Source organism: Mizuhopecten yessoensis, unplaced genomic scaffold, assembly GCF_002113885.1.
Source record: "Mizuhopecten yessoensis strain PY_sf001 unplaced genomic scaffold, ASM211388v2 scaffold10997, whole genome shotgun sequence".
Classification (NCBI taxonomy): domain Eukaryota; kingdom Metazoa; phylum Mollusca; class Bivalvia; order Pectinida; family Pectinidae; genus Mizuhopecten; species Mizuhopecten yessoensis.
The window spans coordinates 502,032-527,331 of NW_018408827.1; the positions used below are offsets into that span (position 1 = coordinate 502,032).

Sequence of the window (25,300 nt, forward strand, 5' to 3'; positions counted from 1 at the left end):
TTCGTTCGTTTCAGTGATGATGATCATGAAGCAGTTCTTAAATGCTTTTGTTCATTCGTATCGAAAACAAGTTCTTGGTCGTGCAGTATTCAAATCCTTGTCATTTTATACACAGCTGGTTCAGAAATATCTCGCATGTTTGGTATCTGGTCAAATCGCGGTAACATGTTGATCATTGTTGGAGGTTCACACATGCTATGCACCGATTCACTGTGTCTATATTTCGCTGGCCACTGTATTTTAATACCTGTACTTAATGATCCAATTGTAGTTTAAACTTTCTCAACCTTAACGGAGGGCGTTTATCAGTGACGCTAATCTTGGATTACCGTATAGTACAATGTTGGGGCTATTTATTTGTTTGTAAAAATAATCGGATCAAGATTATGAATTTTTAAAGAATGAATCAATACCAGTTAATAAATTGGATATACATACGAAAACCGGTTTCCTAAAAGGAAACTTAAAGTTCAGTTAATAAAGATGATTAAAAATCTGCATTTTCAATATTACAATAGAAATGCACAAAATATTATTACTTACTTTAACAACAGATTGAGCACCTCTTCATGGAAGCAAAAATATTTGTAACCTATCATGACGTCGAAAAAGGCTCGGTCCCCAAATTGTATCAATTGAAAGTGTTAAATAGGTTTCTTCACACTGTATTCTGAACCTGTCGTATCATCTAAAACATTATTAATATTACATCAATAGTAGGTATTTGAGGATTTGGGGGAATCCCCAGCTATATCTAGAACGTTGTGTAACATATAAGTCATCGTGTTATATTTTCTTTAACATGTCCATCGAAAGGACACTCACTGATCGGCCTGTGACCAAACTTCTTTATTATGTGCACATCCATCGGAAATAAAGGACTTATACATGTCCGATATAGCTTTTACTTTATATTCCCTTTAAAAAGTACAATTATTTCATTTTATTTGGATAGGTGGTGATTGCTCTTTTTTATTTTATTTCTAGTACAATTTATGTAATGGAAATGTTACATTGAAAATAATCTTCACCTCACCGATTTGTAGATAAATATCAGACAGTATGATTGCATCTGATACTACATTATGATACTGTATTTTTTCAGTAGATATACTCGCACATTTTGCTGTCATTCCCCATCCTCGAAACTCCAGGGGATATGCTGACTTACGCTCTCTGCACCCCTTGAATATGTCGTGTCAAAATTGAAGGCAAAAAGATAGCACATAAAAGTATTTGTCACATTTTAGCATTCATCTCCCTTTACGGATTGTAATATTACTTCAACATAATATTCAACAGAAAGTGAATAGCCAGTATATTCAAAAGTTTGTTGATTTCCATTTCCCATCATTTTAGAATATTGTCTTCCTACAAGGAAACAAGATTTACCCCTGTGATTATTGGGTCCATAGTAAGTTGAAATTGATGAGAGGATCCCAGAGTAAATTGATCTCTGTATCGGGTTCCACAACTATAATTCCATGTCTGTCTGCTTATTTGATTTCAAATTATTCATATGAAATCTCCTTGCTGATGCTGCCATCGGCAACTAAGAGCGTAATATGTACTAATTTGGATTTAACACCATGATTTCTGTTTGCTTTATTGTCACCAATACCTCAGACAAAACACGATTTGGTTTGTTTGTGTTTTACGTCCTATTAACAGATATGGTCATTTAATGACGTACCAGGTGGTGGTGGTGATGGTGGTGGTGGTGGAGGAAAGCCGGAGTCCCCGGAGAAAAACCGCCGACAGACGGCCAGTACCTGGCGACTTCCCCACGTAGGCCTCGGTGGTGGAGACTTTGTGGTAGCAGAATGTCAGACGCCTTAACCTAACCCCGAACACAATATACAGGCTTCATCACAGTTTCTGGAAATGTCCTCGACAGATAGGATAAAGCTGACAGACAAGACAGCTATACAACACATACATATACGTGCATTATGTACAACCCTCGTGTGAGGAAAATATACGCGCATTCATCTTATAATTGTGCAAAAATTATATAAATTATATAATTATATAAATAATCTCCCTCTCTCTCTCTCTCTCTCTCTCTCTCTCCTTCTTGCACTTCTTTGATAACTCCTTTTATACGCATGGAATTTTTTAATTCACTATCCCATTGCACGATTATAAGGGACTAATTTGGGACCAACACAAGCCGAATTTTTCGTTGCCTACTGTGTACACCACCTTTTTTATGACCTTATAGTTGTTGCTCACTCAAACCAATCGGTCGATGGCGCAGATATTAGCTAAGTGCTACTGACGTATCATGCGCTAAATCTGTGTGCAAATAAGTGTTGTGATATCAAACGTTTAAGAATGGTTTCCGGTATTTTTAAGTGTCTTTACATGCACTACTTATTGACAAGTATTAACAAGAGGGCAAATGGGCCTGCATCACTCACCTGGTATTAATCTCACACTCACTCCTGTGACTTTGAAAGTCGAACAAGGTCATTACGTTGAACAAACTGTATAGCCCTTCAGCATACAACTTGAAAATTATCACCATCCTGGAACATTTGTTTATTGAGATTAGGTCATTTAAATATTTATACACATTTGACCAAATGTAACCCTTCATCCATGCATGCTACATATGTACTGGCCAAATATCAATATTTTTGGTCTGATGGTTATTCAGAAGAAGTTGTTTTAAAGTTTTAAACATTTTTGACCCCTGTGACCTTGAATATATATCAGGGTCATTGATTTGAACAAACTTGCTAGCCCTTCATGCCTGCATGTTATCATGTTATAGGCCAGGTGAGCTAAACATGAATATATAGCCTACAAAACTATATATGACCTAGTAATCTCATTAAAAAAACAGCCGCATATAGTTTATTTGTGTGATGCGAGACTGATATGATTATAAATCAAGGGTCCTAGGTTTACCTTGCCTCGAAATGACAAATGACCCTCAGAAATAGTATGAAAAGGGGTAGGTGTTCAAACTACAATATCTTTTCTTTAGTCTTACACATATTTTCATCATTTTCGTTCAATGGTGGTATTGATAGGAAATAATGTATTTCTTTGATACTTAAACATAATCATAACGCTGTGAATGTGTCCTTTGACTTGGACCTTGACCCTGAAAGGCCTATTAATGTCATAGGCTGAGTATCCATATGGAAACCAGAATCACAAACTCCAATAACGATGATGGTCCTATGTTGGAGAAGCAAAAACTAAAGATGGTGCTGTCTTGGTGATCATGAATCAGAGATGGTGCTGTGGTGGTAGAGAAATACAAATATAGTGTTGAGTTAGCACTGCAGAAGGTGCAGAGTGAATTTTCCTTATCAGCTTTTCATGTTTAAGTCTGTTATATTGAAAAAGAACACTGGTAACGAGAATTTACTTTTAAATACATGTATTTTCCTTTCATACACAATTTTAATAATCAACGACATAAAAATTTGAAAAAATGATATTTACATAAAAAGTAAACAAATAAATGACAACAGCACAGATTCGGTAAAATCCTACCTTCAACAAGAATAGGTGTTTGACATACCAGTATGCAAGGGCCACAGGGTACCGAGTATTTGTTGGCTGAATTTTCCAATATAGTAAACCTATAATAATCCCCAGATAGGAACCTATGAAATAAGTTACTGACGGATACATAATGAGAAATTGCACTGATTTGTCAATGCATGATTAAGACAAAAAGAAGACAATTGATGGTGGAATGGTCCCATCGAGTAAGGGATGGTTGGCTTCTTTTAAAAGAAAACGATGACATAAAATGACATCATGTGTGTGGTAAACAAAGTGGCAAAGTTTCAGAAGATTCGTCAAAAGTAGACATAGACTAATGGTATGACGTCGACAACGGTGAGTTAAGTGAGACACAGGGCATTATATTGAGGGTTAAGTGTACCTTAATTCTGTACAGATGCCATCAAGTTTTTGAAAAAAGGATCAGTTACCATAAGGCTATTTTTTTATCCATCAATTCTTTTATTTTTTGAAGGGTGGGGGCCCAGTGCCCTGACTATTTTTTTTTTTAAATTTCTGAAAATGTTATAACAATACTGAAATGTAAATACAGTTATTTAAAACACATATTTACATAAAATATTTAATTCATATACATCTCTATCTTCGTATTTTGTCATGCCGTTGGACACCTCTCCACCAATCAAAATCCAATCTTAGCTGACAAAAATCCTTTCATATGACATTTCGACCTATTACTACAGTGTGGTATAAAACACCTGATTGTGATATAAACAGAGGATGATTGTGAAATCCAGAATGAGGCTATGATGTGTATTGCACAAATTTTGACATAAGATTCTTTACAATAATATTGAAAAAGAAATAGTTTTATATGAGATATATTGCATAATGTTTATTTTTACTAAACATAAACATGGATAGGTTCCCAAATCGGCATGCACACAAATTCTTAAAGGATTTACAGTAGAGTCTTGAAAATCCAGCCACCTCTCTTTTTTAAGCAGAAGTGGTGTTTTGTGAAACAACTTGATTAATGTGGACAATTATTCATTAAAAAATAGTCGAAACTGTCCACTAAATCAGTGGCTTGATAAAGAGACAACAGATTTGTGGTGATTGCTGTTGCACAGGGCTGACCACCATCTGTACAGAAATAACAACATATGCACACAGTACATTATATATGTATATGTCACAGAACTCCGGATCCTCACCTTAAAATTTCAAATTTTCTGTCAAATAGTAGCATTTGAAGCCTGTCTTTGTTAGAGGTAAAAAACCTTTGTATAATCCCTGAATATTCCTGACAATTGATTGGAAAGAATAAATTATGTCATCATTATGCATTGAAAATCATAAAGCAGACTGTGGCAAGAATCGCTGTTATTTATCAATGTAAACAGGTCTTGCTTTGTAGAGAAAAAAATCAAATTCATGTAATGCTGAACTTCGAGCTGTGATGTTACTTAATGAATATTTGTACCCATACTGAATGCACAGATCCACCTGATTGCAAAAACGAACATGTCACCAAATAATTCTGAAATCCATCCTGTGTTCAGTAACCAGCACACTACTCTGTCACACTCTCTGTGATGTTTGTAGCTGCCTCAGATGTTATAATCATTTGTTCGGTGACGATACCTGAAATTGTACCATCCACAATACTCTGTATTGGAGATTCCGTGGTTTCAACCTGCTCCTCAACATTTGCTACCATCATGGCCTGTTCCACTATAGAATCAGACAAGTCTAATGTTGAACCAGGGGCCATAGCAACAGCCTCAATTTCATTTTCAGCTGTCATAGTAATGAGCTGATTGTCCCCGTCAGCAAGTGATGACAGTGGCATCATAGCAATTGTCTCCCCTGTTTTGGAGTCGAGTATTTTCATGCCCTGGTCGCTATCGGTGACGACGATGTAGTCGTCAGTTACCTGCATACCCTCCAGCATGGTAGTGTCCACTTCACCTTCTGTGATTATTTCCACATTGTGCAGGTTTTCATCCCTCAAATCTGTCTGTAGTACAACATATTCTGTCTGACTCTCCACCTGCTAATAAACAATTTGTACATGTATTAGGTATATTGCAGTATTTTATTTGATCATATAAGTTGACAAATGTGGAATTCAAACTAAATCAAGAGTTGCTTTTTATGTATTTAGCAAAGATAAGTTTCAGAGACAAAAATGGATAGGCTGTAACCATGATACACTTTACACAAAGACATTTTAAGAAATCTGTTTTTAGGTGAGGCTAGGTTATACTTTTCGAAATATTGACGAGCCCCAGGATAATATGGAGTCCAAAACCCAAGTAACTGTATCCCAAATATCGCTTTAATATAAGAGTAATTGTTTGCATGATACTTGAATTTGTGCTTGATATAAATCAAGTGAAAAGAAATCTATAATGTGTCCTTTGAAAATTACAGCCCTCCCAGGGGAAATCCTAGAATATGAGAGCAGTGGGCCATTTTCAGCAATGTTTAGTCAATATCAAAATTAAGAAGGGCCACTCTATGTAAAATTAAAAGAATATTGGAACATGGAGTGGTCAATTTCGGTTTTGATGGGTCACTAGCCCCATGGCCCCCTCCAGGATTATCCCTGCCCTCCTTTTCCTGTGTGTGTAAATGCATGATATGGATATTGACTTGAGTACAATATACCTAATACAAAACAAAAAACATCATGATACATTTTTTGTAGTGTGGCTGCTTTGTTGGGATATAAATTGTACTGTGTTACATGTAAAACAACACACCGCCTCACTAATCACCTGCTGTTGCTCGTTGTCTCCCTCGTCCTGTGTGGTGATGTACTGCTGTGTGTCTGCCACAGAGGAGAACTCTGCCAGCACGGTGGGGTAGGGCCCCTTAGGCCCCTCCGTGTCATCAAGGTTTATCTGGTGTGAACATGGCACTGAAACAGATATACAAAATGTAGGAGGAATTCACATAGACCATCAGATAGAGACACATATCATGTTTACCAGTGAAATTTCAGTGTTACTGAAGTAAAAATATTTGTTCATTTTGATATTTTTTAGAGTGAACTGAGCAATCAGAGAGCAGCACTTAATGAGCAAATACTGCATACAGGGTTATTTAAGAGACACTGTTATTTTCATGGAAAGGTTATTTCCCAAATTTGAAAAACCACAATAAAGAACCTTTGTCATGAAGTAATACTAAAATGTTAACTAACAATCTTGAAATTGTGAAGTCAGCACCGTGAGAATGGGTACATTGTATTTTCCTATGTACACGCAAAAACAAAACTGTAATTAATGATAACTGAATATTTTGTTAATACTTTCATATATTTTAAATTTATAATATAGAAAACGTTTTGTTTGTTTTCTCAGTCCACACTGCTAAACTTGTATAGTCGTACTGAATGCTATTGCTATACCCCATTTCTGTGATGAATATCAATAATATTTCAAGTTCTGAAAAAATACTCAACTTCTTCACATGTTTTCGATCTTCACTTATGAAAAAAATACTGAAGTATCCCTTGATGGAATGTAACTGAAATTCATCAAGTACACACACTCACTTTACCACAAAACAAGTTTACAATTGATTTCCAAGGAAGCTCAACTTATTCCGCAAGATCATCAAATACCTTATTGCTGTACTTGTTCATTAAGACATGTTATTCAAAGGAAAAGAGTCTGGACAAACATATTTACTTTGATCTTTTAAATAGTTACCTTTAGCCCTGAGATGTCTGTTGAGTGTGCCGTGCTCTGAGAATGACTTTCCACAGTGTTTACATACATATGGTTTTTCTCCGGTGTGCATACGAACATGACGGTTTAGAGAGCCCTTCTCTCTGAAGTGTCTGTGACAATATGGACACACATATGGCATGACATCTGTATGTGTCCTCATGTGTACTTTCATGGCATTCTGTTCAAACGAAAAATATTCTGAATATCATACAAACAGTCTCTATCATTTGTTTGACAATATTTAAGCCACTGTGATACTTAAAATTAGCATGTAGAACTAAAGGTAATTTTTACAACAATTTTGCAACTACATGAATGGTTACATTTTTCTTGATTTCTTTCGTAAAAGTACTCTAAAATGGCTAGAACATTTTATGAAGTTTGTTCATTAGGAACTGTGATTTTGCTAAAACTTGCAGAGTAAGTTAATAGTGATGGCAGAGTTATTAATAGAATACATTTTATACTGTTTGGATGGGTTTTTTTCAGTGAGCATGTAATAAGTTCAGATGTGTGATATTAATTATCCTGACGGTCATGGTTGGAGAGAAATTGATACCAATATCGTTATATAAATACTTACTCCTGTCTTAAAGGACTTTTCACACATAGCACAAGGGAAGGGTCGGTCTGAGCTGTGGATTTTAAGGTGCTCTCGTACATGGGAGATGCGTTTGAAGAGCTTGCCACATTCTCCACACTTGTATTGCCTCTCCTCACTGTGCACACTCAGATGTTTACACAGTGTGTCCTTGGTCACAAAACACTTGTCACAGTGCGAACACTTGTGGGGGCGGTCACCTAAAACCCACACATAAATTGGAATAGAATCATGTGACCATAATAATGACCATGATTTGAAACATTTCATGATATACACTCTGAACACTTAATTTTTTTACCATTTGTAAAATCAAATTCTTGCAAAACTTCAAACTTTAAAAGCTGAGTGTGTTGACTCGGAAAACATGGTTTTATTATATTATTACTCGTCTGTCAAATGGGATATCAACCGGAACATGACATAAACAGAAAAAAACAATTTCAGCAGACAGACTTTGGAAGTGACCATATCTAAATGTTACAGTGATATGGTTCTACAAATACCAATTTATTTAATAGAGACATTTGTAATTGACAAAGTACTTATTTTGTGACCCTCTTCAATTGAATTATGCTTTAAACAAATTCTCGATCACCTCATTGACTACTGCAGTTGATAAAGGCAACATCATTAATAAAGACAAACCTGTGTGAGACTTCATGTGGAGTCTGAGGTTGCTGTTGGCTCTGAATGTTTTGTTACAGACTGGGCACCTGTACACAGTCCTGACAATGTCAGGGGTCGCATCACCAGCACCAAACAAGCTGTTATCTGTCGGCAGTTGTAACATCTGCTGGATAGCTGCCTTTGCATTTCTACATATAAATAGAAAATAAGCTTGTGTATATGGTTTCCTTTTAGTGTCAAAATCATGAATATTTTCAAATTGTGATCAATATAATTTATGCCATAAATGTCACTTACTTGAAAATGAAATATTTATTTAAAGAAGAAAATAATAAGTTGTCGCAGGACAGATGCCACGCCACAGCATAAGTTCACTGGGCCTTTCGGGCCAGGTGAGGTAAAAACACAGAAGATTCAATGAGATGAAATCCGATTCACAAATGATACCAAATACCTAAACCTGTCAAAAAAGACAATTTTCTCAGGATGATAGTGCTATTATTTCCTGCTTCAATCCAATAAGGAATCAACAAATTAATGCATATTCTACACATTTTCATTACACATGTATAAATCTTGATTTTCCTTGCCAAACATGTGATTCTTACAGTGACTGTTTCTCTTTGTCCAGACTGTCTTCTGTCCAACTGGTGATGGGAATCACAGCGTCCGCTTGTTCTGTGCCCTGGCAACAATCAAAGGCAAGAGTTTTTGAAACCTACTGTAAATCATAGGCAATTACAATATTCATCAAAATAGTGGGTAGGTTCCTATTCAACAATACTTAATAGCTTCTCCCTAAGTATTTGGATAAAGTATAAATGTTAACAATGTAAATCTTGGTCTTTCTGGATCTTTATTATAGGTATAATAAATCAGATGCTGATCATCTGTCTACCAGGCTAAGTAATCCATGTTTTATTACAATTGGTATTAACGTCTTTACAGAGTCAAATCTTGTTCATTTTTAAGAACACAATTACAAGATAGTTTGGCTAATACATGTAGTGACATTTTTTATGCAATACTTGATTCTTGTATAATTTTTCAGAAAAATGAATTTGAAAAACATGCAAAAGAAGACCTATCCAATCAACACTGTATATAGACACTTGAAATCCACTTCAGACAGTAATATTCCCTTTGATGTATTAAAATGAGGAATAACGATAATGATTTTAACAATAAATGGAGCATTCAATGTTTAGCTGATTCAGCAGTTTTAGTGTACAAACCAAACAAATTCTACTTAACATTGGTGATCAGGACATCCCTTCTTACCTGTTTTAAAACTTAGTGAGAACATTGTAGCAACAGTGACCTACCTTGACCTGGCTTTGGTGCATAGACAACATGTGACTGGCCAGCTGTTCACGTTTCTCTGCTACGTAGTGACACATACCACAGCGGAAAGACATGTCTGCCAAATGTGTCCTCAGGTGTATTCGTAGGGCACTCACACTTGAGAAGTCCACCTTACAAACCTGCATGTTAAATATAGGGTAAGAACAGTTATTAATTTTTCTTTGACCACATCTATGTACCTGAATCCTAACCTTCTTGCAAAATGGAAATAAAAGTATTTTGATTATCATTTGTTAGAACAATATTAGGATCAGAGTTACTTACATTCAAATACAATTCTTTGTCCGCATTTGTCAAATTTTCTTTTCAAGTGCATGCTTATTTATGTCAGATTTGAGTCCAAACAAAAAATATTTACTGTTTTCAGTAAACCTACCTACCCTAGTTTTTTGTGCCTACCCTAAACTTTTTTAGGCAATTTTCAATGAAGGCTTGTTAAAGCCAAGATCACTCTCCTATATAAACCATATAAAATTATTCGTTAAAAGGGAACCTTCCTACCAACCCTGATTTCTTCCAACACATTGCAGGAAACACATTTTTTTTTAGTCTGGTCCATTTAAATTGAAAAATTTTGTAAACCTATATTGAAAGAAAATTTATTAAAGTGACTTTTTCTCACTCATGCTTATTTGTCATCCTTTTCATGACAGTAAGTAAGGACTTAAGATTATTAACGTTATTTATGAAAATTTGTTTCAGAAACTGACGACAAAATTAGTGGGCTATTCCTTATAATTATGCAAGGTAATATAAAAACTATTGCATTTGTGCATTCACTGCATATCATCGTAGCCATGTAATAACACTTATTATTCCAATACCATCTTACCTTACATTGAGTTGATGTGACATTTTCCTGTGTCTCTAAAACGGACATATCCTTGTCAGCAAGGTGAATCACTTCAAAACAAGATGCGTCCTGTTCATGTACCATTATTTCGCTTGTTCCCACATCCATATCAACAACCTCTGTCGGCAGTATCTCGCCCTCCTCCAGCTCACATGCTTCCCTCCCGTCCACTGTGGTGATAACCTCCTCTGATGATGTCTGCGAGGACACAAACGACCACCGCTTCCCATACCGGGGCAGATCTTGATCACTCTTACTGGTACAAGGGATCCTGGGAAAGTAAAAATAAAACATTTAATTTGTTTTCTTCAAACTTGAAATGTACTTCTCTTGTGCGTGATGTTCATGATTTCAATAACAAATACCAGGGTATATAAATGTAATTTAACTTCATTGGTCATTTTCAAAATCAATATATTGAAGGAATAGTTTTCCTGACAATTCAAGCAAAAAATTCCAGTTTTTCAGAAATAGCAAAGCATCAAGAAATTGTTTGATCTAAACCATCTGTGCCCTCTATAATGAAAATCGTGATGTTAACACTGGTATGCAGCTTACATTTATATATACCTGGTAATATTTCTACTGAGAAAGTCAAAGTTACAACTTGGCTATAATTGATTTTAGTGGTGAAGTACAAACATTTCACTTGGCAAACTTTTCCCAGAGTACAGTGTGCTCCTGGACTACATTTACAATAATCATACAATTAACAGTTACCGGTACCTTTAAGTGTGTTTTGTCATACATTTCATTTGTTTTAATTGTCAGTTGATTGAGAAAAGGAGGCCCTTAAGCATGTATGTATTAGCAGACTGCAATCTATATGCTTTCCAAATTTGTGACACAGAAAAAAATACATTTAAAAGCCAACCTTGATTTCATATGTCGTGTTAAAGCACCTGATTCTGTGAAAGATCTTTCACAAGCTGAACAAGAAAATGGTCGTTCTCCTGTGGAAAAAAAGAAAATGGTTCAATGTCAAATCAAAAAGATAAAATACAGTCAAATACTTCTGTACATTTGACCCTTGTCTGCAAAATATGCTGAAAATACTGAATAGAGATTAAATTGTTTTGCTAAAATATTTCTTATCTTTAGCACTTTTCATCAACCATTCAATGAGAAACTCCTTTCCCCACTATTTTATTGCATGATGGCTGATGTGTTCATCAGTTCCAGGCAATACAGCAAGAGGCCCTTGTAACCAAGAAAGCAGGTAAAAGTGATTCATGTGAACAAACTTAAAAGCCCTTCATTCAAGCATGCTAACCAAATACCATCACTATAATCTATGTCTCTTTGTTATTCAGAAGACGTAGCTTAAAGTCCTTCTCAATAAGTGAGCTAAAAATACTGAGGTTAGACCATGAAAAAAGATACAAATATGGGTAAAATTTACATTTTCAGTAATCAAAGATTAAGGTACTGAAATGATTTTTGTAAGACTTTTTCAGATGAGTCCTGAATATCATTTACAAAATGTTAATGGGTCCCATTACTACTAATATACAGTGGGATCTCAAAGTGTTGCTGAGTCCCATAGGAAAAGCACAAGACCATGACTCAAACATCTGAGTTCCAAAAATCACTTTATAACTAATTATGCATATCTGAATGTGTCCTTTCTTAAAGAAGCTTTCACACAGAATCTTTTGGGGTGATATTACCATAGGCCTTTGATCATTGGAAACTAAAGTTTTACTTACAGTGGTATACCATTGTATTTGGTGTGATAATTGGTACACTTAAGCACTGATTATTTATAGCATTTCTTCCTACATACCCCATTTCCAGCTGACCTTTCCAACATTTTTAGCCATTGCCAAGGCAATGACCAAACTAGTACCCATGTAACAAACCATCAGTAAAGGTGATTTACTAGACTAACGTATATATGGTGTTTTCCCTTGTTCCCTAATGGGACCCACTCCTTTGCCCCCCATGGTACACATCCTTCAATTATGTAAAGTTGAAATCAATTGGCCTAAGGATCCTTTAACCAAATTTTGTAAAAAAAACACACAAAAAACCCACAACCTTTCTGAAGTTTGTGCAAGGTGAGCTAGATTTGTCCAAAAACAATACCTGTATGCCTCCTCATATGGCGTTTCAGGGAGCCTTTTGTTTTAAAGGCAAAAACACAGCCCTCTATACCACAGGGAAAATCCCTCTTGTTGCTGTGAGTCAGAAGATGGCTTTTCAAAATATTTATCTGAAATATTGGGAAAAGAATAAACATGTTATGGATCTTTTTTCATTCAAACAATCTGGTATATATGATATTCAACAGGAAACAATTAAATATTCATTATATATCAGCATCAACATCCAGCCCTTTAATTACAAACAAAATGTGCAAGGGAGATAATGATAATATCATGGCAAAATCCATGTACAATATTTTGTATAAACTGATATGTCAAACCCCTATTCAGCTCAAAGACTGGATTGACTAGGATTAAACATCGCACAATTCCTTTAGTTATTGGTATGTACCTCTTTGAATCTATTCTGACAGATGTGACATTCAAATCGCCGTTCAACATCTGTTGCTATTGTGCTGGATTTCACTTGTTTGTAGTCTGGATCCTCACAGTTATCCTCCCCTGGTTCGTCCCGTTTGACCACACGTCCTATATTAGCTTCAACTTCTTCCCCCTCCCCTTCTTCCTCTCCCACATTGGTCGTGTAGTCTCCAGTGGAGTCGTGCACATACTCTACATGTCTCCTTAAAGTTGCCTCTCTAATCAAACACAAGAATGGTCATCAGTTAACATCAATTATGCTTATTGCGACATCTCATAAAACCATGGTACGACAATACTATGCACTACATTTTGACATATATTTCAGTGAAATTAATACGATAACATATCAAAGTATCTGGCCCTAAATTTTTGCTAAGAACTGTTGGATATATATAGCATCAATACATATATACTGAGCCTCTAAATTTGATACTTTGTTAGATAAAAAAAATCTCAGATATCAAGCTGGACACAGTCCTCTAGCATGAGGAAGCTTCACAAGTATGATCAGTAAATCATGAACCTAGCAGTGGATGATGGCTGGTGGGGAGGACTCCCTGTTCATACCTTCAAATTACTATGTATTAAGCTTCCTCCCTTAGGGTGTGAAACAACAGTTGTCCACTATTATATAATACTGTACATACTTTTTATGTTCCTATTGCTATCAGAAATAGAAATGTTTACTATACCTGTTAAATTTGATGTCACATTTAGGACAGTAGTATGCTGGCTTGTCTGTTATTACTAATTCCTGGTTAACCTCTTTCACAGAATCCTTCGTCTTTCTCTTCCGACCTACAAATATATACCACAGTGATAGAAAATGACTGGAGTTCAAATACAATTGGCTGATATACTTAAAACATTTGATCACTATTTCAAAATATTTTGCAGCACTGACTTAATGCTTTCTAGTTACCTCTTTTCTTTTTTCTTGTACCAGTGTTTTCTTTCTCCGACCCTTCCGTTCCAGTCCGATTGTCTTCATTCTCCACAGAGATACCTGTTTGTTTCTGAATCAGTTTTGGGACAATCATTCGCCTATCGTGACCAGAGCGTGAAAATGTAACCTTGAAGTTGTCGTGTTTGACTTTGTGCTGAAGGTATTCCTCCAGGCTTGTAAACATGATACGACATTTTTTACAGAAGTGGATATCTTCATCTCCCTCATTATCAGTATCAAAACCTGTGAAGATATATACATTGTATTCAAATGTTGTGTTATTAGTAGGAATGATTTCAGTAATTTTAATTATCAAATGTGGGTCCCATAGCGCTTATGGAAATCAACACCGAAACAAAAATGAAAATAGAAAATGCAATAAAGTTGTCACAGAAGGAGATTAATAGATCTATCTATTATATTAATATATCAGTTTGTGTCAAAGTAAGTGCTAAACTATCAACAACTGACTTTGAAATAATCTGCCCTCACTTGATCGCCTTTGAAAGTATATGTAAGACTACTATATTGAAGTATCCTACCTTACATAATTTAAATGGGATTTCTTCCATTGATTTTAAATTGTGACTCTCATTAATACATATATAAAAATATATATGCTAACATGTAGCTTTATTATCAGCAATCTGTCTAAATTATCTTATTGTTTCATTTACTGCAGATACTATGCAATGGGGTCTTGACCCTATACAGTGTTTTGAGTGGGCCATTTTCGGCAATTTTTAGTCAATATCAAATTAAAAGGGGCCGTTCTATTTTAAATTAAAAGGATTTTGGAACATGGATGGGTCAATTTCAGTTTCGAGGGTGCCCCATGAACCTCTCCAGGATTACAGTATCCCTGCAATGTATTGTCAATAAGCTTAAATATCGATATCAGATATATTGGCAATGTCTCTCTATGTTGCTACACCAAGAATATTACTGTAAATTATGAAATACCAACACCCAGTATCTATTCATTTACATACAACACGTTACACTAGTCAACAGCCACTGACGGTTGTTGTTACAACTATGAAAATAAGCTTTTCATGGCTGATCTGCAATGTTTACCATAACGAGTAACATAAATGTCATTTTTTCACATTCAATATACGCTTTGCATGCAATGTATGCAGTAAACAAAAACAATACATAGTAAACTTAACGATTTTCGTTTATGAAGACTTTTCGTCTGCTTACCGTCCAATGTAGACGTATTTACGACAGATGTGGTGTCGTTAGATTTTTCAGACATGGCGGATTGCGACTATCGACAAAAGGCCTCACTTTCCATTGACTTCCGGTTTATTTAAGGGTCCGTCTCAAAATATTGTTTTATAAAATTCACTAATTAAAAGGCTATTCCAAAGCATAACTATTGAAATATAATCAGAACAATACTCTTATTATTATATACTGGTTTACTTTACTTTTAAGAAATAAGAATGCCAGAATAAAATAATACGTTGATGATCGCTGTATAACCATGTGTACTACGTCACCAATTTTCGTGCAGTCTCCAAAAACGTGACGTTCTACACAAACACTCATCAGAAATGACTTCGACACAGGAATTAAAAGACGGTAAATAGCAGATATCTTGGCAATGACAATTCGCATATGGATGATGTTAACAGTATAACTTATCAATTTGATTATATCTTTTTTCCCCAATGTAACAGGGTCAGAGCTTCGATGAAAGGTTTTTGTTTACTGAAAATATGAATGGTGGGCATGTTCCCACTTGTCTGTGTTTTTTGTAAGTCGTTGTTGCATCTTTACTTTGGGACAGTGATTGGTACAAGAAACAAGAAACTTTATTTAACATCGCATATATCATACAGAGAAACATTAGCGCTATTTTTGCGACAAACATAATAAAATGCAACCAGAAAACAACAAACAAGCTATACACCAGGGATGGACATCCCTGTATACACTATCACAGAAAGCTAGCACATAATCAGCGAGTAAAACATACAATAACATAGCAGCATATAATTAGATATCACAGGTAATAAATTTGAAATACTATACTAAAAATGATGTAATGAGATGATAGTGAACATCTGCATATCACACAGGTGTTGCTATATAATAGGTGGGTTAAAGCACTACAAGTGTAATGTACAAACATGCTGATATAGCAAAAGAGTAATAATTGACATAATATACACTTATATGGTGTAAATTAAAATAAGACGACAAGGTCTAGTAAGTAAAAAGATATTGAGCTATAATGATGATTAGAAGAGAGGGCTAGAAGCTATGCTGCAAGTTAGTGGTATATAAAAGTGCCATGCAAAGCAGAAGTTAAGCTAAATAAATGAATACAGCAGGTAACTAGTAATAAAGACTAAAACACTGAAAAAAAGAAAAACTCTTAACACAGGTACAGATATGACATGAGCAAATGACTTTTCATTGAAATTGTATGACTGATTGGACACGTTACTAAATCTGAAACAACCCTGTAGTTCTATGTGAATCTGGGTGGGTTTTTTCATTAAAACTAAAATCTTATATAATAAAGATCAATACAGCTTACCATTATAAGTGGATATGTAACAGGGGGGAAAGAAGGAGTTCAGTCATTTTACAGATATAGCTATAGGTTTTTACAGCATAATCAGTAGATTGTACTAGACCTGATCAGAGGGTAACTGATGAGGCCAGCATGGAATATTTACTGAGTACAAAGTGAAAAAGAATATAAGAATAAAATCAATCGTAATCAAGTTTTTTTAATGAAAAGTTTCTGCTTTATGTAGAAAACAAGATTTTTCATTATTTATTTATTTTAACATGCCTTAGGCTTGTTTTAATTATATTTTCAGTTATCAAAGAGACCTTGGAAAGCCATGGGACTCTGGGACAGATTAAGGCCAGGATAAGAGCTGAAGTTTTCAATTCCTTGGATGACCATGGAGAAGCTAAACCTCCATTGAGCAGTGAAAACATGATAATCAATGAACTTATTAGAGAATATCTGGAGTTTAATAAATACAAATACTCATCATCCGTGTTAACAGCAGGTATGCATGTTATTAAACATATACATGTTTTTATACCCAGAAGAAAACTTTTAAAATCACCCTCATAACATATTCCATGATGCACAGTAACACATCTTGGAGGATATGATGGAATTGAACATCTGTGTTGCAAATATACCATCAGATGCAGAAATGTTAAAAAGGTTGATTTCACTCCTATACTAATGTTCAAAAAAACAAAGACAACATCATTTTATCATTCTCTGTTGTCTCATTTGATTAAAACACTTTCTTAGAAAACTGTTTTACTGAAAATGGGAACAAAGTTGTGCTTTCTATGGTTAACAGTTTTGTCAGATGGCAAATGTTAATTGCAAATAGTTGTGGAATTTCTGTCATAAGTTGGTTTTCACATCAGGTTATGATTTGTCACCGATTACTCAAACACTTTGACAGCAATACCTGAACATTTTGGATTGGAAACAATCACATGTAATTTTAATGATTCTTGCTGTTATTGGATTATGACAAAAATTTGTTATTGGTAGGTTTGTCTACAGACTGCTCAAAGAAAAGGTAGCATCTAATTTATTGCAAAAAAAATGTAAAAGGCACAGAAGAAATCATGCTTTTAATATCTCAAGTAATTTTATTGTTTAATTCTTTTCATACCTGGCTGTTCATTTAAGCATTCATCCCGGGCAGGAATGATTAAATCACACTTTCAATGACACAATGCGACACTTTGAGCTAAGGGAGATAACTGCTGCAATGCTGATTCATTACACCTGTACATGTACTTGTTATTATTCATGCAATACGGTAATCCTTTTTATTTGAAGAATTGAAATCTAAATATAGGACCAAGCAAATTGTATTTTCAGAATCTGGTCAGCCCAAAGAGCCATTAAACAGAGAGTTTTTAGCGAGAGAATTAAACATCCGAGAAGATCATACATCTAGTTCAATGTAAGTACTGTACATGTATATATGTACTAGTTCTGTAGAATTTAGTCCTTATGTATTTTCTGCAATCATTCTGGTCATTTCTTTACAAAATTTAACTTCCAGCTTTGAGTTTGAGTTTATCTATTATAAAATTCACTTCAACTCTGAAATATACAAAAATAGTTAATATACTAATCTTAAACTGATATTAGACTAATAGACCAGTATAATTCTGCTTTAATCTACTTTGAAAATTGAAACCAAGTATGTTATCTAGATATTCATGATGCCACGTCCTACCTTAATTCATCAGAAACTTGACACAAGGTTTTCCTCATTATCATTCCAGTCCAATGCTGTACAGTATAGTGTCACATTACATAAAGGACAATAGATCTGTGTTAGCCAAGTCTACTCTGAGAGACAGGTCGTCAGCACCTCAGATAGGATCAGCCTTCAGAGAGCAAGGTAAGAAAACTGCTGCTCACTTCGTGAAGCTGCATCCTCTCATCTTCAGATCCACTTTATTAACCATTTAAGCTTAAATCTCTCCTGACCTTGGTAAATAAAAACACCACAAAGTTAGATACTATGGAAAAAATGAACCAAATATCATTAACCATCGACCCCTGTAAGTTTTTGGAAAGACATACTGCTTGATTGTAAGAGGCAATTAATATGGCTAGATCCTCTTCATTGTCCTTCAATGCTTTCATATATTAGGGACATTTAAGGGGATCAAAATTGATCTGATGTACCCATTGCAACACTTGGGACCTTTCTCTTTCCATTTCTCATCTAGTCTTTCCTTTCACTAGTGTGCTAGGCACATCTGTCTAGCCAGTTAAAAACGATGTGAGGGGTTAGGATGCATTTGTGTACAGCTTGTTTCAAAGTGTGGAGACTAGATCTGTAAGTTGTTCCCTAGTGGCCTTACCACCTGTGGACATCATTCTCATTTGACCTTAGCTGTTATAAAGGCCTCAAACCCTAGATAAACTACGATAAACAGGGATAATTAGTCACGAATGTCCTTTTCTTGTTTCAGATGAGGATGCTGAGCAAGGAATTGTGGTAAGAGGCGGTACACGTTGACTCCAGTAAAGGATGGATGTACTCTGACTAGATTACCACAATCATCTCTTAATCATCATTGTAATGGATGGGGAGTGATAGTGTAGTATGGTGTATATAGACAGATAAATTAAAAATAAATCTTAGCAATTTCCGTTCAGGTGAATGGAATGGTCCAACATAATGTTCTCAGAGATTTACCTAAGTTAAGTTCTGTACTGAATCTCCTGTAATAACAAACCACGATATCCGTCCTTGTTATGCCTTTAATTGAAATATTTCTTGTACGACATGTCTATAAATAAAAATAGTAATGAAACCTGACAAATGTTGGTCAAAACTCTACCGAAACATTTTGACCCAAACTGATCTTCGAAAAGTTTAATATACCACTAGGTCTGTTGCAATTTCTTAGTTAAACAACTTTTGCTCAACTACGATGAGCTATAAGCTTTGATGAAGTTATCCACGGACACTAAAAATGACTTCTCAATTCTCATAGTTTAAGTCTTACAGAAATATTCATTGCAACAAGTATCGGGAAAATGAAAATGTAAAGTTTCATTGAGAACTCACATTCCAAGCCAATTGTTGTTGCATCAAGATGTTTAGCATAAACTGTTTGTGTAGTGTTACTGTTATTTATGAAGCTTACAATGTACATGTATGAAATTGACAAGAAAATAAATTATATATGTATTATTAAAGCAAACGATTTTGGAAAAGTTTTTATCATGGAATTAGCAAACCAATGCATCGTACGTAATCAGTAAAGAGGTTAATTTGGAGAAACTGATGTTTAAAAAATCTTGACAATGACCTGTGAACTTTTAATGACTGAGAAATCTGTGCTCCTTAAAAAGAATAAGGGCACATTCGCGTATCCGGTGAAACGGTTGAACCTGTAAAGAAAACGACAGGTACAGATCTGAACCGAGGCTAACCTCAGGAAAATTCAGCTCATGTAAATTGAGGGGTCCAGACGTACCTGGCCAAAACTAAAATGCTGACTATTGCGAGTTTGCATTATTTCTTTTTTAAACAATGTCAAGCCACATGTAGTTTTTAAGATATTTTATGTAATTCAGTGGATGCATGAGAGAAGGGCATAATATTCTCGATGCATTTTTTTTTATTCTCCGAAACTGTGCATTTTTAGCTCTGCTTATAGATCGGTCCAAGTGTGTTCGTTTATCGTGGAAAATTTCTGCACCACACGTACCGTTTCTTTTACTTCTACTTCTAAATGGTACTGACCAACTTCAACAATTTGAAGATAAAATGTCAGACGAGGAGTGAAACATGGAAAGAGAGTGTTTTTAAAAGATACGAGATGGTCTAATTTGCGTTTGAAAGGTGACGGTAGAGGGCTGATTTGAATAATTCCGTTGTGGGGCTCGAAATAATGTCAGGTGGGAGTTTATTCCACTCGGGTATAGTTCAACCGGGATACGCGAATGTAGCCCTAGTCACCTCGAAAATTTGGCATTTGACCTGCAGCCTTATATACATAGCTGTAGCTTGCATCCAGAGGATATTATTTTTCTGAAATTTCAAAACCAGTGACCATGTTATTTTGACATTTGACCAGTAGTCTATCTGATGTTTCGTTCTTAGTAAATGTAACGTTTATCTTTTATACACCTTCTACTTAAAGGTATTTCAATATTGAGCTTCAACCTCTACAGCCTCCATTGTACTTTGTATTGTTTTCTTAAAACAATTGTAGTTAGTTTGGTGATGCTTCATACAAGATACAAGAAACTTTATTTAACTTCGCATACAGGTAAACAAGGAACATTAGCTCGTGAGAGCTATTATTGTGACAAATATATGTAAAATAACAATAACATATTATATTACAAGTAAAGGGAGATAATCACATATATTAATAAAAAGCAGTAATAATCATCACAGAAAAAGAAAGTATCATATCCCAGGTTTCTAAGTGATTGGGAGTCCATTACCTACAAAGACCCCCAGGATATGACCCTTTTGAAACAATAAATATATAAAAATAGTATAAAAATATATGAAAAGCATTAAATGTGATCACAGATAAGTAGTATTCTGAATAAGTAAATAAAAGACATAGTTAATGGTGTTTTATATTCTTGTATATCACTCAAGAATTACTTAGGACTTAGGATTAAAACACTATGAAGTGGAATATACATACAATGCTAACATAGCAAAGAATAAAAATTGACAGAATATACACTATTATAGTGTGAATTAAAAATGATACCGAAATCAACTAACAAAATTTGTCAAGTTTTGTAAAAATTCATATTTTAGAATATATGGAACTAAAATACAAATAAGATGCTGTAAAAATATAGAATAGAATTAAAACATATAAGAAATGAAATAAGACAAGAAAAGTATCACACAATCCAAAATGTCAGGTGGCAGAGGTAACCAGGGCACAGTATGAAATATCACTCTTTGCAGATTTTGCAAAGGCAGATGGGGCCATCCCAAGAATGGACCAGCCTCCTGAATTCTTTGAAGTTTTCAACTTTCGGAAGTCAATTGGGAGACTGTTCCACAACCGGGCGGCCTCTCAAGCAAATGATTTGTGTCCATACTTCACAGTGTTGACCCTGGGCACCTCATCTTAATATTTACAAGATTATGAATATATTCAGGAGATTTTTATTTTATAATTTTAAAAACCTCACAATCCATTTCCTTCAGACGCCTTACATGAAGCCTGTCACTGTTAGTAATACCGAGTAAGTGTCTGAAGGATGAGTTGTGATCATTTGACAGATTTTGATGTTTAAATTATAAACGCCTAGAACCTTGACATTTTGACCCACAGTGTTCACACTGATCACTCAATCCAACAATTCAACCAAGTGACTTTGGTATACCTTGAACTTCATAGCCTCCACATTTAATACACAAGGCTTGGTGACCAATTTAGCTTGTAGTGTCATTAAAAGGTGATGTTTTGATTATTAGCCAAACCATCTACCTTCACAGTCGGACAATCAGCCTGCAGAGCCGAATTTTCAACTGCTCAATCCTGAATTTTAAGGAGCATAGCCTGACCGGCAGCCTTCACAGCTTAACCTTTAAACTTCCATAGCCTGACAATAAACTTCAACATCTAGATCATCAACTTCCAAAGTCTGACCTTCGACCTCCTCAGCCTGACCTTTAATTATTGTAGCCTAACTTTCAACCCCACAGCCTTACTTTCAAGCTTCACAGCCTTTAACCCCAAAGACTGACCTTCAGCCCCTCTCGACTGACATTTAACACCCACTCCCCAACAGCCTGACCTTCATCCCCACACCCTGACCTTCAACCTCCCCAGCCTGAACTTGAGCTTCCACAGTCTAACTTAAACCTCCAATAAACTAAACTTTAGCTCTCATAGTCTGACCTTTAACCCCCGCCCCCCACCAATTGACCTTCATCTCCACAGTCTGAGCTTCAACTCCTAACATCCTGACCTTAACCCCCACAGCCAGACCTAAAACTCTACAGACTAATTTTCAACCCACACATTGCATCTCATGAGGCTTCATAGCTTGGTGTAACTGTGCCTAATCCCATTGCAAACTGCAATAAATATGTTTAAATAAAAATCTAATGACCTTTAACATTTGCAATCTGACGTTCCATCCCCACAGTCTGATATCTGACTCAGACAGCCTGTGATATAACGTACCCAGTGACTGAAAGCCTAAAACAAGATCAATATTAATAGTATTTGCGTGCCCCTGTGCGCAGTCTGAGCTCGTTATCTTCATTTGGAATAGCGGATGCATTAATTTTGATATTAAATAATTATATGCATGAGCAGACGACAGGTGTTCTCATCGATTTGCTCATCTCCCTTAATATAACTCAGACTTGTTTACAACAGAACCGTAGTATTAGTAGTACTACGGACGATAATGTATAGATTGGATGGAGCGGTCATAAACCAATGCCCGGACCAGCACTTTGCATTGTATGGAATGTCCGGGCCGACATGCCAACTGCTAAATGTCATTTGCCTATCGTCTAATACCAAACGTCTAATGTAAATTGCCAGATGTCGATTGCTAGCCGCTGTTTGTTTGATGTTCATTTATCTGCTTTTTGGTCTTCTTCTTCTTCTTCTTCTTCTTCCTCTTCTTCTGTGTCTTATCGTTTTTCTCTGATATTTCCTAATTTCTTTCCTATCCTCCCCATTCATTCTTACATTACCACACAAAGTCAGTATGAAGAGGCGACAAAGGAAACCTGTACGAGCGTATGTCTTCTCATTCTGCCAGGTATCTTATTATTAGGCTTGTCGTATGTAATATGTGCAAATTATATCTGCATGAATGATGTTGGCAGATTACAATACGGATGTCGGCTTGGGTATTCCCAACTCTAGAGATGATGCGAGTATAGTGACTCTAGCGTGACCTCTCCAGCATTACAAAACCGAGGTCACGTGACCTAAGTTATTGCTAAAACATAAAGTTGAAACTATGTTGTTATAGTGTTGATGAATACTCTATGATGTAACCCAGCGGTAAAGTCCCTGGGATGGGGCGGGCCCAAGAGCCGTGCCTTGTAGCATGGGTGTAGTGGTCTTTTCGTGCGAACTGTGTGTAAGGTTATGTGGTGGGGATTTCGATCGTTTTCGAGTAGCATAGCTGCATTCCCAATTTTTTTTAATGGGGCCCCACTTATACAAATCACCATCACCTACAATCTGTGCAGTCATTTAGGAGAAATAGGATTTTGAACAAAATATCATAAATTCCCATTTATGGTTCCACTCCAAGAGTGATCAAGGGAGTAGTGTGGGGCCCATTAATGCCCCGTCCCTCTTGCCCAGTGGATTGCACCATTTTCACTTATACAGCATATGATTTGAATTCCCACATTGATGTTTTAGACCAAATATGATTATGTGCGGTCGTTCAGGAGGAGCACCCTTTAGGCATACTCGAAACCCAAGGGTTCCGCTCTCGACACATACATTCTCTGCACCTCTGGTATATCCAAGGGTGCAAAAGAGATATGTGTATCGAGAGCAAACACCCTTGGATTTAGAAGATGACTTTTGGAGATTAAATTTTAACTACGCCCCTCTGTGACTACATATTACCTTCCCAATTGAATCATTTGCCATGCTTCATCCTCGATATCCAGGGGTTACGCTCACGTTCGCTCTCTACACCCCTGTAATATGTGCGCCACCTTGTTGATGAGACAGGTGCGCTATATACGAAAATCCTTGCACAGTTTTGATGATAGCGATCTGATAATATATGCAGTTTTCAATCCACAGGGACATGTCCAATTGAAATGTGCGTCACAGTATTATATTACTTAGTAGATACTGTGACGCCCATTTATATGTGACATATCCCTGTGCTTCAGTCATTGGTCTTAGTTAGAGTACGCTAATAAATTGTGATATTCTTTGCCGGTTGTTTTAAGTGGTTTTTTTACCGTTACACAGGTTTCCAGTGTTTTATATCTTCGTTGACCTATGCTGCAGTGCGTTCTTAATGAGCTACTATTCAAAGGCTTTTCCTATAAACATGTCATAGTACAATTAAAACCGCTTAATTCTTTATAATCAGTAGTGTTAATTAACGTCGTACAGCGTTATAGCATGGCACTGACAATGGAGAACATTGATCCTTCTCACATGAGGGGGGAATAACCTTCACATTATGAAGATGTTGACAGTTACACAAGTTGTTTACGGTCACTGAACGACTGTCGGACATTAACCTGGCTAAGTACAGTATGTTACCGCCCTTGACCGACAAGTCCCAAACACTGATCAATGCTAGTGCCCCCACGGTACCTGGCATAGCACTGATCATGAGAGACACTTATATGACCGCTCAGCTGGTCGCTCTTGTGAGCGTATGAAAGTCCCTACCCGGATGGGGGTATCCAGCAACTTCGAAAGGAAAAAAATACGTTATTGAATATCGACAGAAATATTTAGTTGTGTCTCAGCGATTGATTAATTAGACAAATTGTATACTTTTCCAATCGGGGGGTTGGGATCGTTAAGGAATCCTGCCTAGATCCGACACTGATCTCATAACACACACTTCATAAATAGTCAAACTGATATATTTCTGTCCGAAATTAT

At 35.8% G+C, this 25,300-nt stretch overlaps 2 protein-coding genes across 3 annotated transcripts; one reads left to right on the plus strand and one right to left on the minus strand.

Moving 5' to 3' along the window:
* Positions 1 to 3,403: 3,403 nt before the first annotated feature.
* On the minus strand, positions 3,404 to 15,450 carry LOC110464503 (transcription factor E4F1-like). 2 transcript variants are annotated; one of them, XM_021519755.1, is made up of 14 exons: positions 15,368 to 15,450; positions 14,138 to 14,404; positions 13,908 to 14,013; positions 13,184 to 13,430; positions 12,773 to 12,899; positions 11,559 to 11,637; positions 10,664 to 10,955; positions 9,792 to 9,950; positions 9,075 to 9,151; positions 8,485 to 8,654; positions 7,819 to 8,036; positions 7,215 to 7,413; positions 6,276 to 6,418; positions 3,404 to 5,548 (listed from the first exon to the last, which is right to left on the minus strand). In XM_021519755.1, exons 1-14 carry the CDS (start codon positions 15,420 to 15,422, stop codon positions 5,066 to 5,068), a joined length of 2,622 nt encoding a protein of 873 aa, XP_021375430.1. In that variant the 5' UTR covers positions 15,423 to 15,450; the 3' UTR covers positions 3,404 to 5,065. The 2 variants fall into 2 exon arrangements, with proteins under 2 accessions (XP_021375430.1, XP_021375431.1); XM_021519756.1 differs by having other exon boundaries at positions 15,334 to 15,392.
* Positions 15,451 to 15,677: 227 nt separating this feature from the next.
* On the plus strand, positions 15,678 to 19,897 carry LOC110464497 (lisH domain-containing protein FOPNL-like). The gene is made up of 5 exons (XM_021519747.1): positions 15,678 to 15,751; positions 17,005 to 17,202; positions 18,048 to 18,132; positions 18,461 to 18,579; positions 19,160 to 19,897. Exons 1-5 carry the CDS (start codon positions 15,724 to 15,726, stop codon positions 19,204 to 19,206), a joined length of 477 nt encoding a protein of 158 aa, XP_021375422.1. The 5' UTR covers positions 15,678 to 15,723; the 3' UTR covers positions 19,207 to 19,897.
* The last annotated feature ends 5,403 nt before the right edge of the window (positions 19,898 to 25,300 follow it).

Bases quoted from the DNA above. Each gene is read 5' to 3' on its own strand.
- LOC110464503 (XM_021519755.1), bottom strand. From the start codon at position 15,422: ATGTCTGAAAAATCTAACGACACCACATCTGTCGTAAATACGTCTACA. The intron at 14,014-14,137 runs GTAACTAGAAAG...ATATATTTGTAG, and splicing joins TACAAGAAAAAAGAAAAGAG to GTCGGAAGAGAAAGACGAAG. The intron at 5,549-6,275 runs GTGATTAGTGAG...ATTGTTTATTAG, and splicing joins GAGACAACGAGCAACAGCAG to CAGGTGGAGAGTCAGACAGA.
- LOC110464497 (XM_021519747.1), top strand. From the start codon at position 15,724: ATGACTTCGACACAGGAATTAAAAGACG. The intron at 15,752-17,004 runs GTAAATAGCAGA...TTATATTTTCAG, and splicing joins GACACAGGAATTAAAAGACG to TTATCAAAGAGACCTTGGAA. The intron at 18,580-19,159 runs GTAAGAAAACTG...TTCTTGTTTCAG, and splicing joins ATCAGCCTTCAGAGAGCAAG to ATGAGGATGCTGAGCAAGGA.